Source organism: Semicossyphus pulcher, unplaced genomic scaffold, assembly GCF_022749685.1.
Source record: "Semicossyphus pulcher isolate SPU_LCO1_2020_fin unplaced genomic scaffold, fSemPul1.0.p SCAF_15, whole genome shotgun sequence".
NCBI lineage: Eukaryota > Metazoa > Chordata > Actinopteri > Labriformes > Labridae > Semicossyphus > Semicossyphus pulcher.
Genome location: NW_027211659.1, coordinates 23,379,205 through 23,394,978, shown reverse-complemented (window position 1 = coordinate 23,394,978; position 15,774 = coordinate 23,379,205). Strand labels below are relative to the sequence as shown.

At 41.7% G+C, this 15,774-nt stretch overlaps 1 protein-coding gene across 2 annotated transcripts in view; it reads right to left on the bottom strand.

Annotated features, from left to right (window-relative positions):
* The window catches only part of LOC138592893 (tomoregulin-2-like), a 134,579-nt gene that overhangs the window by 17,938 nt on the left and 100,867 nt on the right, over positions 1–15,774 (bottom strand). For both annotated transcript variants that reach the window (XM_069663792.1, XM_069663793.1), the window contains exon 5: positions 10,708–10,804. In XM_069663792.1, coding sequence (XP_069519893.1) covers positions 10,708–10,804 — 97 coding nt within the window. The remainder of the gene's footprint in view (positions 1–10,707; positions 10,805–15,774) is intronic.

Sequence of the window (15,774 nt, the reverse complement as noted above, 5' to 3'; positions counted from 1 at the left end):
GAGGTTGTAACCTTTCAAAGTTTGAAGCAAAGTCCGCTCTCTTCTCCATCTTACCTACTGCAGCTTTAACTAAACTAAAAAATGTTTGAACAACTTAAACTTAAAAAATAATTACACTGCAAGAATAAGGCAACTCATTAATTTGAGTCCAAAAAGTAGCCACTGTTTTGCCTAAGTATGGCAATGGTGGTAATCTCAGGCTGAGGTTGAGGACATTCATCCATGATGGAGCGGCCACTGCATGAACACTGAGCAAAGCCTGCCCTTTAGCACACACGCACTGCAGAAAGGTCAAGTGTGTGGTGGTGGCTGCTTGACGAATGCATTGTCTGGTCGTTCCTTCACAGTGGTCAGGATGAAAGAAAAAGAGCAGCGCTGGTCAAAGGGGGTTTATTACAGGACAGAAGCAATGGTGAAATGAAAATTCTTACTTTCCTTGTATCGCCCCATTTTTTTGCAGTTACTCTAGCTTATTACACAAAGAATGGAAAAAATACTTGAAACACTATGCAAATATGAATGTTGGACTGTAGAATGTTGGATGAATTGTTGAACTACATCCCAAAAATGCACCTGACTCCTCTTGGTTGAAGTAAAATACGGAGGCCGTAGCTGTTTTTTTAATGTGCATTTACCCATATAGGATGGCCTAAACTAGTATACTGCTCTAAATAGAGTTAGATAGAGTAATACCCATTAGGAAATGTATTGCTGCTCGGATTCAGGGTTGTTGGATCGGTCGTTTAGTATAAAAATGAAATGCTTTCTTATTACTGAAATTTACAAAACTTTGTGATCTTAAAAAGTGAGAATATCAAGTCTTGTCATATCAACGCCTAATTGTGCTGTACTAAATTAACATCAAACCACAGTGTATTTTATTGTAACCAGCTTACTATCATATTTTGTATGAAATAAAGTGACCTGAAAGATTTTAATTTAAATAAAAAAATGTTACGTCACTATCTATCGCCGAATGAGGTAACACAATGGTGATTGAGCCTATGGCCCACTGATGAAAGCCTTTGCATTTGCAATATTACAGACTGGGTGTCTGTGGTGACATTCATGGAAAAAAATCACAAGCGGCGCCCAGTTAGTGACGTGTTCTCCATCAGCCAGCAGTGGTTGGTCTGCCAGAGAGGGTAGGCGGAGCTAAGCGGCTGCTTCTCCGGTCTCTGCAAGTGTTCCGAGTAAACAGTAATCTACTATGGCTGAACAAACAGAGAAAAGATGGATGACTACAGATACAACTTCAAAAATAAATGAAAATCCAAAGAAAAAGTAACAAATTGGACGCTCAGATGAAGGCAAACAGTCTAAAAAGGAAAGCGACCGTCAGCGAGGAAAATCAAGAGTTACAACCGGAGCCAACCGTGGACGTCACACATGCAACACTGTGTGGATATCTGGGAAGTGTGCTGCAGCAATTAGCATTTATCACCGAAGAGAACGAAACTGAGATCTTTGAGATTACAACTTTAAATGAAAAATTTGGAAAGAAAAAAAAAAAATAAAAAAGACTTTGTATTTAGACAATTGCCAAATCCTCTAAGAGGGATATGCACACCCATACCTGTATTTTATGAAGGTGGATTAAGATCTCCCTTCTGAAAGCTCCATCAGTTAAAGCTAAAATTATGTGCACAGCCATACCACTAGAGGCAAATGTGAAGAAAGTAGCTCGGGTTAACCTTTAAAGATAAAAAGACACAGGCTCTAATTTTGCAACAGCCACCCTCAAGACAAGATTAGGCGTACAATTAAAGTGACTGCGTTATCGTAAAAACGATCTAAATGAGGAGAGTTTTAGCATGGAGGGAAGCAGCGTGAGGAACCGTGAGGAGCTCAAGCAAATTTTAAGTGGAAATTTCCACACCAAACCCCTGTGCAAAAACAATCGGCTTCACACTACACACATGTACACATGCACACAACCTCCCATCGTAGAGGAGCTCTCACAGTCTCAGCCTTCCCGAGAGGCCACTGTTGGTCGGTGGCTGATGTCTAGGCTCCATACATTTTTAATGAGGCCTCTCACTTTCTCCACAATAGGCACTATACCACCAGACTGCAGTGCGTCAACACATCCTAATGCTGCTCGCACACACACTCGAACACCCACAGACAGGCGTGTGCACACAGTCATACACATGCATGAGACGGCAATCGCTTTGTGATAAACCCTGTTTTTCCTGCTTTTCTCACAAACACCAAACCAGTGCTTCACACATTCTGCTGAGCGGGACAAAGGGGTAGAGACGTGTTAAATGAAACTGCTAACCAGTGTGTGCGAATGTGTGCACTGTACACATCCGTGTGTGTGTGACATGTGTGCGTGAGGATACTTTCTTAGCAGGATGTGTCGTATTGATTAGTTCCCTGCGATTATTTCCCTCCCATCATCCCGCCCCCCGCACCCAGACTGTCTGCTGGCTCTCAAGTGAAAAGGCCACTTTACACACATGTTAACACTATCACACAGTAACACACACAAACACACACACACACACACACAGCAGCCGAGGCAAACATATTCTCTGGCTGCCTCGTGTTGTGCACAAATCCTAAGCAGCAAACCTTATTGCAACTGAACATAGAATTGATTTTCATAATCCTTAGCCTCAAATTTCAGTGTAATCCTTTGCAAAAAAAAATGAGCGAGAGGCAACCAGGCACACAGGGAGAGAGAGAGTGAGAGAGAGAGAGAGGGAGGGACGGAGGTAGAAATAATCAGATTGTTGAAACAAAGAAAAAGGAAGAAATAAAGAATAGAGAGGGGATAAATACTGTATGAATACAAATATTAGCAAAGAGAAGGGCTTTAAGAGTAAACACACACACACACACACACACACACACACAGATATACATCCAGTGAAATAGTATTACATCATACATCAGGGCACAGGCGCAGAAAACCCCTGACGCCTTGATGGTTATAAAGTCAATGAAATGACTACAAAGAGCCACAAAAACACTAAGATACACAAATCTACAAAGAGACACAATACAACTACAAGGGAGGGACACACAACAACAACAGAGACACAAAATGACTACAAAGAGATACAACAGAAAGACATGTAATACATCAAAACAGAGTTGCAAGACAACTACAACTGGAATCACAATGACTACAAAGAGTCAGAAAATGCCAACATGGAGACTTCAAACTACAACAAAGGAGACACAAAACACCAAAAAGACACACGGAACAACTAGAGGGAAGAAACAGAAAACAACTACAGCAATGACAAGTGGCCACAGGGATCCACAAAACCACAGCAAAAGAGACAAAACAACTATGAGGATAGAAAAACAAACGTTAAAAGATGCAGACTAACTTCAAAGAAATGCAAAATAACTAAAGCTATATTAAACCTACACAAAGGGATGCACAGGCACTACAAAGAGAATTTAAATAAATACCAAGATTCAGAAAAGGACTGCGACCAGACGCAGAATATTCACAGAAGATTCACAAAAGAACTGGAAGGAAGAAACAGAAAATAACTACAGAGATGTCAAACGACTGCATGGAGTCAGAAAACAACACACAAAACAACTTCAGGGATGCAAAACTACAAAGACTCACAACGTGACTCCCAAAATGACTGCAGATGCAGACATGCAAAAATATGCAAAAGGACTTCAAAGAGATGCAGATGACAACAAGGGGTAAAACCTCCCACTTAGTGTGCTTTCACACCTAAAGTCCGCTTGTTTGATCCGATTCAAAGACTGTGAGGATGCGTCAGGAAACTGCTTTCTGATTGGTCAGAATTTCCATGTGGGAAAACTCCCTGAAGTAAATAAAGAGGGAGAACACACTCCTCAGTCACACTCAACATGATCGCAGACCACTTCCTATATTTGTTTTGGATCACTTTCTCAGCTACAGTGAACCAAATTCTGGACCACTTGGAAGCGAAGCGAGATCCCCCTGTTTTACAGGGGGACCAGAGTTCGTTTGTTTGGTCTGCACCAAATTTCGAGATTGCTTTCACACCACCCCGAACCGACTGGACTATCTGGCTAAACGCACCAGGGTTTGGTTCAAACGGACCAAACAGCTCAGGTGTGAAAGCACCCTAAGAGACTTAAAACCACCACAAATAGTTGCAAAACAATTACAGGGAGAAACTGACTATAAAGAGTCCGAAAAATGCAGAGATGCAGAGATGCAAAACTACAACTAAGAAATGTAAAACAACAACCAAGATACTTAAACCAACAAAAACACACAATGACGATGGCCTTGGGTCTCGAAATCTGTCCATATGAGTAATGCATGGAAAGCTTTCAGTGGATGTATGTGTGTGTATGAAAGGCCCCAGCTCAAGGAGAATAAAGCCAGCCTCCCACCTGTGCCTGGCGGCCTGTGACTCTCCATTGAAATTCCCTTTCTGCTCTCTTTAGAATGAGCTTCAATGAGGACACAAGTGCAGCCTTTAAAAGCCTCTCGCTCCTTTCTCAGGAGGTCTAAACCCAGCGTCTACACAGCAAGTGTCCCTGCAGCCTCTCTCCATGACTGGCCTGCTATCTGCCCCGTCTCTATCTTAATTCTATCATCACCAAATGGTGCTATTGATGGGTTTGAAAGCATGGGTTTTCGTGGGTAATTACAGTTTTACACCACAAATGGATCTAAATGGGTTTTCGTGACACTTTATTGATCCTTGAGGGGTAAATTGGTCTTTTTTGCCCGCTGCATGCCTGCAGAATACAGAGCTAAAGGGGTGCTGTAAGGATAGCACGGCTGTTTGCCACAGCAGGGTCGAAGCACTACAGTTCAGCCAAAATAGGTTCAATCCACATACAGTACTTTGGCCACATCACTGAGAACATTTCCTTTTCCTTGTGTCAATCCAGAGAGTGAGTCATAATGATGACTTATACATGGAATAAGATTTTTCTCCTCCCCAGACTGCTCAGAGAAAGTCAGTACACTATTTTTTAAGAACATGAATGAACCCTTCATTATTGCAACCATGTATTCTATTAATGCAGTCAAATTTAGATAATAATAATCAGGTATAAAATAAAAACATCAGAATATCTTGTTATGGCTTCACAGAAGAGCACACTTATAAGGATCACTTTCCACCAAGGCAACTACTGGCAATTGTTGAAGCCAAGAACTGTCACAAGGACATTTGCATTTACAAAACTACTAGATTCATTTAATAACTGCTTTTTATTTTAGGAATACAACTGTGTTAACCAGACAATCAGAGCTTTTAAGGTGGGATTAAGAAGGTGGAGGTCCTGGAGTGAAGAAAAATCGATGGGACACAGCTGCAAATGTTTTTGTAAGTTGACTTGTACTGACTACAGAAGTCATTATCAGTACTAATAATGGCTCAACCACCGCCCAGGTGACTGGGACAAAATGAGTGTTTGGCATGACTGTAGCTTGTTTTAATCATTTGTAAGGTTTCACATTGAGACTCTACCAGACAACCCTTTTGAAATTAATAGCCATTATTTTTCATACATGTGTATAAAAATATGTATATACACTACCAGTCAAAGGTTTGGACACACTTTCCCATTTACTTGTATGAGAAAATGTGTCCAAACTTTCAACTGGTAGTGTATATATATATAATATATATTTTGATATATCTAGTATCCATGACGTTGATGGACCATATACTAAAATGTTTAAGCTGATTTCCCCAAATTTTAAACTCTTTTAAAGCTAATATTTTTCAGTTGAAAATGAAAACTTAGAGATAAACTTGAATACAATCCGGGCTGTGTTATTTAGATGTCTTGATTTTTATGACATGTAGGTTTAAAACAATTGGTTTTTGCCACTGACAGACTACGACTATTATTGCAAGGGTATGACTACATTACGGAAAGGATTCCTACAGAGACAGACACTTTTGTTAACCCTTTTTGTTTTAAAAAAAAAAACAGAAATAGCAGTACATTGCTCTCCTCACAGCCACCAGACTTCATTGACAAAAACTGTAATTTTACCTTGACAAGCAAAGGAGTTTATGGTCTACCTGTCTCCATATGTTTATTTATGTTACTGTGTAAATATGGTGTCTTTAAAAGGTTAGTTCAAATCAAACGCAACATTAGCATAACACACTATGATATAAAACAAATAACTGATTGAGGCAGCAGCCAAGCAACACCCATGCTGTGCTTGGTATAATTACTGCTTTTGTCCATGGGGTTTGGTACCTTTGAAGAGAGGAATGAAATGGCTGTTTCTCGTGGAAAAAAAGCATCTTGCTCCTTAACACAAAGGTCTATCGGGAACCTTTGTGTGTATTTGTTCCCCACAGATACAACTTCAGACCGTCTTCTATAGATTCTGTATCAGCTTTGAATAACATTGTTCCTTCAGTCTGATAATCAGGCTCCTCTGAGTCCCACATACATTACCCCTGAGCATTATGACCATTTAAACAGTGGCAAAAAATTACAGAACTGCATTAATTTACTCGTCTGTATTTGTATGAAAATATGAAAACTGCATCATTATAAACACTTCACTCTTCTGTCACCTGGTCTTTGATTACCATCATCTCTCTGCACCCTGTTTGATTAACTGACGGTTTGCTTGATTAAGATCAGCTGCGTCTGATTGGAACAACCCGTCATTTTAATCAAAATGATCCTCCGCCGGGCCAGAGGTCGGCTGCTGTTTGATGAAAATTACCTGCTGGTGGGTAGCAATTACCTGTCTGATTATTCACCAGATACATTCTTATCAACACACCTTTGGGCTTTTGAAAGAATAACGAGCACTTGTTCTTTCTGTTTAACAAGAAGGGACGCTGAAATATTCAAACGTCTGCGTGAATTGTTTCAACGAGACACATCCTCGACTTTGGCTCGTTTTATTGTCCTGTCCTTTGTCTTTTATTGTGGGGGGACAATTTCACGGTATGTATTGTGTAATTTCTTTTGCTCCAGTTATACTGCATGTTCTTGAGGCTCCATTTCCTTTTATGTTTCCAGTTTTGTGTGCACACATCATCGGCAGTGCGTTCTGCTGTTGTGACCTTCTAAATTCTACCTTGGGGGATTAAGAAATTGCCACTAAATCCATTTCTGTGTTTTAGTAGAATATTAAGGTGCATTTGTGAAAGTGGGTGGTATCAGGAAGAACGGAGTCCAGCTGTTTGGTATTTGCAACGCGCCTCAGAATGCATCATGAAGCTGTTCCTTCTGCATTACGGTTATTGCTCACCAGGGTACATTATCTTTCCATTACATCGAGCAGTTTGATAGAGTCATACTCTCAGGGCACTTCTAATTTCTAGCGGTACGTCTGGGATTTCTTATAAGCACTGCTTTCCCTTTTGCTGATAGCAGCTGATCCTTGTTCCACACCACATCAGTAATGTTGGTTCATTTAAGCTCTGTTCAAGCTGCAGAAGGCAAACACACTGATGCATCTGCCCGGTGCTGGGAACAGTGCACCGGTTGAGCCTTCATCTAATTGGGCTCTGCACCCTTGTGTTTACTCTGCACCCCTGAGGATGTTTTTAGTGCTGCTTCCTCGCTAATGCACACAAGCGTGCTGATAACACATTACCTGCATCCGCCTCATCTGCAGCAAACGGTTAAATTTATGACAAACGTTATTTCTTCTCTGAACTAGTTTTCCTCGTGCGAGTCAAAGTCATTTTTGGCCTGACATTGCCGAGTCCTGTAGGGTTCGTAATTGGATTTCCAGAATAAGCGAAAATCTCCTTTCTCTCTGTGCCCCGCTCTGGTAATTGAGGTTAAATGAAATGGTCAACCATGCACTAAACCTCAGAGGGTGTTGAGCAGCAGGGGTGAGCCTTACAGAGAGGAGTTCTGATCTCAATTCTGTTTTCAACACTGGAATAAATGCACAAAAAAAGGTACCATGCAAGTTGGGGATACATTTGTATTCTTCAAAGATACAGACATTATCTGCAAGATTCAACACTAGATCTTTAGTAGAGGAGTTCTCTTTAGGAAATCTCTGTGACCTGACAACATTTAACACTGAAAAATCCCCAAACCACATATTATATCCTAAAATTAGGTTACAAACGTTATTAGCATCTCTGACAAATAATTTCCCAAAAGTTTGGATAGATCCAAGGTCTCACTTTTAGAAGATAGCAGCCTTTTCTTCTTAGGGATATTACCTGTTATTATGATAATCCAGACGATAATCCCGATCTTGGATATCTGATTAACTTCATCATTCTACAGCTCCAGTCATGGTTTAAATAAATGCTCTGCTTGAAATTATATTTTTTTTCTGCTAAATACGTTTAATTACCTTGTAAAAATCCTCCCAAGGCATCTCCTCCTTCTCCCTCATGAAAAAATTCCTGAATCTGCATAGACCCCGCCAACTATGCAAATTTCCAACTGCCCCCTCTGTCGCCAAAACAATACACGTCTCTGCCATTGTTTAGTGGCAACTTGTTGAAACTTAGCTAGCTTGAAATGTAGTAATTAGGAGTAGTAACGTTAACGTTAGTAATCAGTAGTGAGGTTGCAAAAATTACGGTGACAGCTGACTCGCGCATCGCAGAAGTGGTTGCCATAGGTTGCACATAATGATATGCGTAGCGTCACCATGCGTCCATTAACGGGATTGGCTCCTTAGGTTTGTGACGTCTCAAACCTGCCAATCTGAAAATGTGTTGTTCAGCCTGTCCTTGGTGCACTGCAGTTTAAAAGCAGACAGGCCCAGCCATGGAGATGACTGCTGATGTTGTCCCTGTTATGTCTTGTAGCACATGAAGAACACCACATGGAGATGTTTACAAGGTTAAACACTGGATTTTCACTGGAGGGGGTCTTTAACAAACAGAAAAAGGGGATATGTTATAGAAATCATATGCGGACAGTATCCTTGTGAGCATCTGTGCATACTTTTCATTAATGTTATGGATATGTGACAGATCCAGAGACTTGAACACCATTGGATAGGACTCGGCCTTGGCAATAAGATAATCTTGATAGGGGGATTGTGATCAAATTTACGTAGTTCAGGTGATAAACTTTTGACTTTTTTACCAAATATATGACCCCATTTAGGATGGGTATATTTAACACCTTTTTGTACATGTGTAACGCGGTTATTGACCCTAACCCATTAACTGCTGTTTGGTGTTGTCCCACTAACATCTTACCAGACAACGGCTATAGCATTCTTGCTTGCTAGATGTTTGATTTTTTCTTAGTTGAAATCAGGTTGCACCACCATCCCACAGGCGCTGGGTGGAGGAGGTAATGTCCCATCTTACACTGAAACAGCTTCAATACTTTGCCCAGAAGTTTTAAAAGGTCCAGCAAACGTTTCTGTCCTATAATTGGAACATTTAGAATTGATTTTCTTTCATGTCTTATTGATGCTGTACTTTATTTACAGTTCTTAATGCCCCGCAATATCGTCTCTTTTAGTATTTCTGTGTTACATTTGTACGTCTAATTTATTTTAGAATATTGGGTACTATTATGATTGCATACTTTATGTGAAAAACCAATAAAATTTTTACTTAATACACATACGTCAAATAGATCATACAGTCTGCTTAACTGCTTAATTGACAATAAGAATGTTGACTGTTAATACTATCGGTTGAACAGCTAAAAAAAAAGCTTCGCTGCATATCTCTGCTCCTGGGAGATCACGGCACCGTCTGAGTGGGTATTCTCCGCGGCGGTCTCACAGTCTCACAGTTAACAGACTGCGCACCAGACTAACCACACAGCATGTCCACATGTTGCTATTTCTACATCAAAACCAGCAGACAAACTGTCTCCTACATAATACGGACGGGTGTAGGCCTGGCCTTTTTATTTTAAGTTTCCACAGCCTGTTCATAACGTATTGACTGTTCATGAGCAGAAACAAAACTTAACATTTACGCACGAGGCACGGCCGCGTAACTCATTCATTATTCATAACTCCAGACACTCGGACTCCAGGATAGGAGATGATCTTATGTTTATTAAAATTCTGTGTAATGACCATCAAAGAAAGGTCGGCTGTAAATTTGTATGTACTTATTGTTGCTGCTGGATCGCATGGCTGTATTCTCCGGTGCGTGCGTAATGGACACTGGACAGTGTATTAACATCTGTGGGCACGATTGTCGGTGCCACAGGTAGTTATGTCTGAGGATTGTAATAAATGTACGTTTATAGTTGTGTGTGTAAGAGAACACAACAGAATGAGCACGCATCATGGAGAGCTTGGAGGGCTATTTTTCCTAAAAATGATATTTAATTATTTTCGGTTAACGGTTACAGATTGTTAACAGGGGTCGGATGTCATTCAGAAAAAAAAACAGGCACGGAAGTGACAGGGAAAGTAAACTCCTTTTATCTCTAAAGATGAGGGAGCCTTTGACAAAAAATGGTAACATGACCGATTACATGGACATTAGTGGTAGCCCACCAAACATCCTGTGTCCAACTTATACTCACTACCTTTTTGTTACTAGTTTAAATAACCCAATCTGTTTTTTCTAAGAGGAGACCTCTACAAAAAATTTGGCTCCTGTTAAAAAAACTAACATGTATTTTTTAACCATATCGCCCCGCCCAACCATCTACAGTCCTTTTGGATACAGGTCCCTTTTGTCCAGTGCAAACTTACTGAAATGCTTCAAATCACAAATCAGAAATAACTTCAGCTGTGTCACAAAAAGAAGAGGATTTACTTGTGTGCAAACTCACCAAACATCCTCTGCGTCCACATCGCACTCAGCCCCAAACTGGCAAATATCACATGTGGACGTCTCCTTCTGCCCCGCCTCCGCTGAGCCCTCTCCTCCTGGAAGTGACAGAGACAAAAGAATATTTAACAACAGGACTTTAAAGACAGATTTGTGACGTTTCCTGTCTGTGACTTTATTCAACTTAAAACCTTTTGGTTAATTCATCGGGAGTACAAATCTGTAAGAAAGGCCCTTAACCATGCACAGCTCACAAGGCAATGTGACCGTGAGAAATCATCCTTGGACAACTCAAGTGCATTCACATTCTGCCATATCCCTCCGTAATCCCACCCAAGCTTCCTCCCTCATCCTTTCACTCCTTCCCCTTTTTTCCCCCTCCACCCTCGCCCGACTCATCTATCATTCCCAATATCCCTGCTGATCTTTTTGGAGACCCTCTTTTATTTCATCGTGCTGATTTTCTCGCGCTGTGAGTGCGACGGCTCCTTGGCGGCAGTGTGGGTACTGGCGTCGGGCTTACGGCGGCTTAGGGACCCCGCCGGTGCATATCACGCTTCATGATCGGCCGAGGGGGAGAAGGGAGAAGGAGGGGAGGGAAAAAAAAGCAATCTGGCCAATCTCAAATTGCATTCTCCTACCACAGAGGACTCCTCCAGTCTCTGCACGCTTTCACTCGTCTTCGCTTTCCCCTCGGCCCTCTCCTCCATTAGAAAAGCTCTATTTTTAAACTTACTAGGCCCCACGAGGACAACTTCGGAAAAGAAGACGAAAGAGGCGGAACTTGGCATCATTTCCTCATGTCATATCTTTAATCTTCCCAACTCACACACATGCACAGACACCCACACCGCCGCCACCGTGCAGTGCTCCCCTGTGTCCGCTCTTTCATTTCCCCCTCTGAAACTTTTGTTACTTCTCGTCATCCCTGGCGACACGCTGGATGAAATGGAAAGAAGTGTGGTGGAGAGCTTTAACCTGATTTTCCGCCGTCAAGCTTAAGTCGGGTTTGACTCTTATTTTAAAGGTCAAAGTCAGTTAACTTCACTTCGCTGTCTTTCATTGTGAATCAAGTTCGATTATTATTGGCCTCCTCCATAACTCTAAGCTTGGATTTTGTGGCTGTTGGGTAAGATTATCCCAACAGCTTCATTTCGCCTGTGTCCAAAAAGCACAATGCAGCCTACAAGAGTGAAAAGTTCCTTTGCAGAGGATGTTAAGCTTCTTTCAAACGTCCTGCCTTGGCTCTCAGTGTTCTCCCCTCTTTTTGAAGCCGTGTCTGAGGCTGCAGGTGTTGGAAAGCAGCCGTGTCGGTTAGACAGCATGTCCTCTGAATGTTGAACATTTGCAGTCAGGTGGAAAGATGTACATTCTGTCTTCCCAGCTGTGGTTTTTGCTTTACCTTCAGGTCACACGACTGACAAGACAGCGACTAAGGTGTGAAGCTGCGTTGGCGTGTAGCCCACAAGTGGATCCCATTTCAGCAGAAACTCTCTTATATAAATCGAGAAACTGGAGTCTATTTAAAGTTTCTCTGCAGCTAAAATATTATCCCAAAAAGACATTTAAATCTTTACATGTTTAATGACAAGATAACTATTGAAAGCTGTGTAAAATAAAGTTAAGGCATCTCATAATAAATGGCCTTGTACTTATTTTGGCTAGAAGTTTCATGATCATGTAAAGTATACAGAATGTGCTGCCAGACTAGACCAGAGGTGGTACATCTGGCCCAAACAAGACTGAAAAGCTGGGCTAATCAATAATAATGAGCTGTACCTGTGCTGGCTGTCTCTGCTGCTGATATCTTAACACCACCACAGTTTAAAAAAACAAAAAACTTCATGCACTTGAACTATTACAGCTCCTGACAGAAATCTGAAGAGAATAGCATCAATATAAAAATGTTTGCATCTTATGTCATTAATGCGGCACTCCACTCATTTTACTCATTAAATCTAGCTTGCATGTCGCGAGGAGCAGCCGCCTGTAAAAACAGCTCTAATGTCTTCTGTTGTTCTGAAGGAAGCTTTCCAAATTTCAACCCTGACGATGTCACAGACGATATGACGATGTCATTCTGGTTATTCTGGCTTGGGATTGACACTTAAATGTTTCCATTCATCCATCCATTATCTCTAACGCTACACCCTGGACTGGTCGCCGATCAATCACAGGGCTGACACATAGAGACAGACAACCACTCAAATGGGCAATTTAGAGTCAGAAATTAACCTTGGAATTCCTTGGACTGTAGGAGGAAGCTGGAGAACCCACACCTGCACTGGGAGAACATGCAAACTCCACACAGGAAGGACCCCTACGTTTGAACCAGGATTCGAACCTTCTAGCTGTGAGTTGCAGCGCTAACCACTGCACCACCGTGCAGACCCTCAATAGTTTTCAAAGAATTGTATTACTAAAAATCTTAAAACTGGGTTATAATTGCAGAACATCCCTAAAAAACACTATATAATATTTAAAAATATGTTATTGATATTATATTTGTCGTTTCTCATGAGCATTGTTTTTCTGTCCACATTTTTTGTTTTAATTGATTATACAATGTAGTAACAAAATGCTGAATACTCAACAGATTTCTTTACTTTATTTCTTTACCGAACGCGAATAGACGCAGATCTGCGGCGAGATTCCAAATGAAGTTAATGCAATGACGCGAGCAGATACAAATTCGCGTCAGGCAGCTAGCGAATTCACGTGAGTTGAAAAAAATTAACTTCCTCAGCGAATTCGCGTCACGTGGTGTAGCGAAAGCCTATCAACATCGAGATTCTCCTGACGCTGTTGGTAACCATGGAGATAAGCCCTGCTTCCTCTCCTCCATTCCAGAAGTGAAGGGCAAATATTCACCTGTTATTTAAATTGTCTTGATAGAATTAGCCAGTTGGTGCTCTTTGACCAACCACGTAACTGTGGTTTCCCTTATTTCCACCCTTCTCGTAAGTAGTGGTGTGTGAAATTTCCAGAGGGCTCTCACTAGTCAGTCTCTCTAGCTGTTCTCTGTACTCTGTCAAACGCTCAGCTCCACACACAGGCTCGTGTGCAGGCAAGCATGTAAGCTAGAAGAGTCATGGTGTTTCTTACAGGTATGCACGTACGTGCACGACACTGATGCCTACACCGTCTCCTGTCCTCCGTCTCTCTGGCCTGACACATCTTGTATGCACCATCACACACACACACTTCCCCCAGATCCCCATACATGCTACTGCAGGAACAATTACCAGAGGCGGCTGGGGACAGGCAGTGTTTTCCACTCCTCAAATCCCTGATAGAGGCTCCTGTAGCACTAACACAACATCTCCCCTGTTTCTGCGTCTGCTAATCCCTCGAATCAGGAGACACGCTTGGGTAATGACTGAAATGATTAGCCCTTCTACTGCCCCCGCAATCACCCCCCACCATCTCCAACATCACCTAGTATCGATCCACGCCCGGACCAGACCGGTCGACTGGCCTGCTCGGTGACAACTACAGAATCCCTTCTTTGATTTATTCTTTATTTTAAGCTGCTCACTTTAACAAACACAACATTTCTCCACGTAAGAGTGGCTTATGTGGACTTTAGCAAAAACAGGAAGTTAAGAGGAAGAGAGCGATAAGAAAGATAGGAGATAAAACAACAAGAGGGCGAAAAAATAGTGGATCATCCACAAGGGTTTTATGGACCTTCATCAGGGGTTAAATAGTGTCTTTAATTCCTTTACTGGTACTTGGCCACACAAAATGCATGTATGCACACAATTTCACACAACAGAAATCCACACTATGAGAAAATAAATGTCCTCTGGTGATGCTAGCCAGCGTGACAAGCCTGAAGATCAGTTAACTCCTGCAGCTGACTGAGTTGCCGTAGTGCTGGTCTGCTGGTTTGGCTACTGTTCATTTTAAGATAGAACCAAGGACACCTACCAAGCACAGCAAGCAAGGATAAAAATATCTACAATGATACAGCATAAAACTGAAATCATGATTTAAATGGGTTTGTCCAAATATAAGCAAGAATTTTGCTTCTGCATGTGAGCTAACAGGATACATGTTACAATATTCCATTTGCTATGAAAATAAAGAAGTTACAAGATAAGGTAAATCAAAATCACATGTTTATGTCATGGTGTGAAGAGACACGACCCTCCTTTGGCGTCTCATACATATTAGCATCTGTTCAGCGTCTGTTTCAAGGTACCCTTTAGCAGAACCGTCGTATGGGCTGTGCGACGCCTCACGCCTCTAAAGGGCCTCACACAGGGTCCCAATTCTGCAGGAAAATTGCCGACTTGGCAACCCTGACTACGCAACCTGCATTTGTTTTACTATACATAATATTTTCAAGACTGTTGTTTACCCACCATGATTCTGAAATGAAATTCCTGTTTGTCAGTTCCATTATGCATACTCAAAAATCTCACCTAACAAATTATTCCGTTCCCTTCGATATTCCATCTCGCTGCTTACTGCAAGGACGAAGGAGAAGGGGAAACAATGTCGACCGCACGAGACCGCGACAGATTTCATAAAACACGAGTCGGGTGCTGAGAAAAGGAAGAATTTAATAAGCCACTGAGAGGGTCGCTGGATAAATTTGCCAACACTTCCAGAGATGTGGTGGTGTGCGAAGCTAGCGGGCATGCATGTCAGTGAGCAGGGCCTTGCACGTCAAGTCGGCACAGGGCCTCGCACACCCCCCTGCGACAGCTCTGCACTTAAGCATCTGTTTTCTGATCTGTTAGCGTCCAAATAACTCACGCTAAGGTCTGCTTTCTTTCTGACATACGGTTCAGTTTGGGCTAAAAAAGCTAGTTGGTTACATTTAGAAAAGGCATCATTGTGTGGGTTAAAATAATAACTCAACGTTGTTTTTTTCAACACGTGACTTGAACCCAGGTTTCCTACAAGCAGACTCTATAGGCTTCACTACTTAGCCTGCTTTCCTGCATAATGCACAGACAGATCTGTCGCTCTGATTGCTAATAATAGTGTGGATGGGTTTACGTCACAGTTACATGAAAGGCCAGTGCGTCTCATGCAGAAGCTTAAGTGTACCATG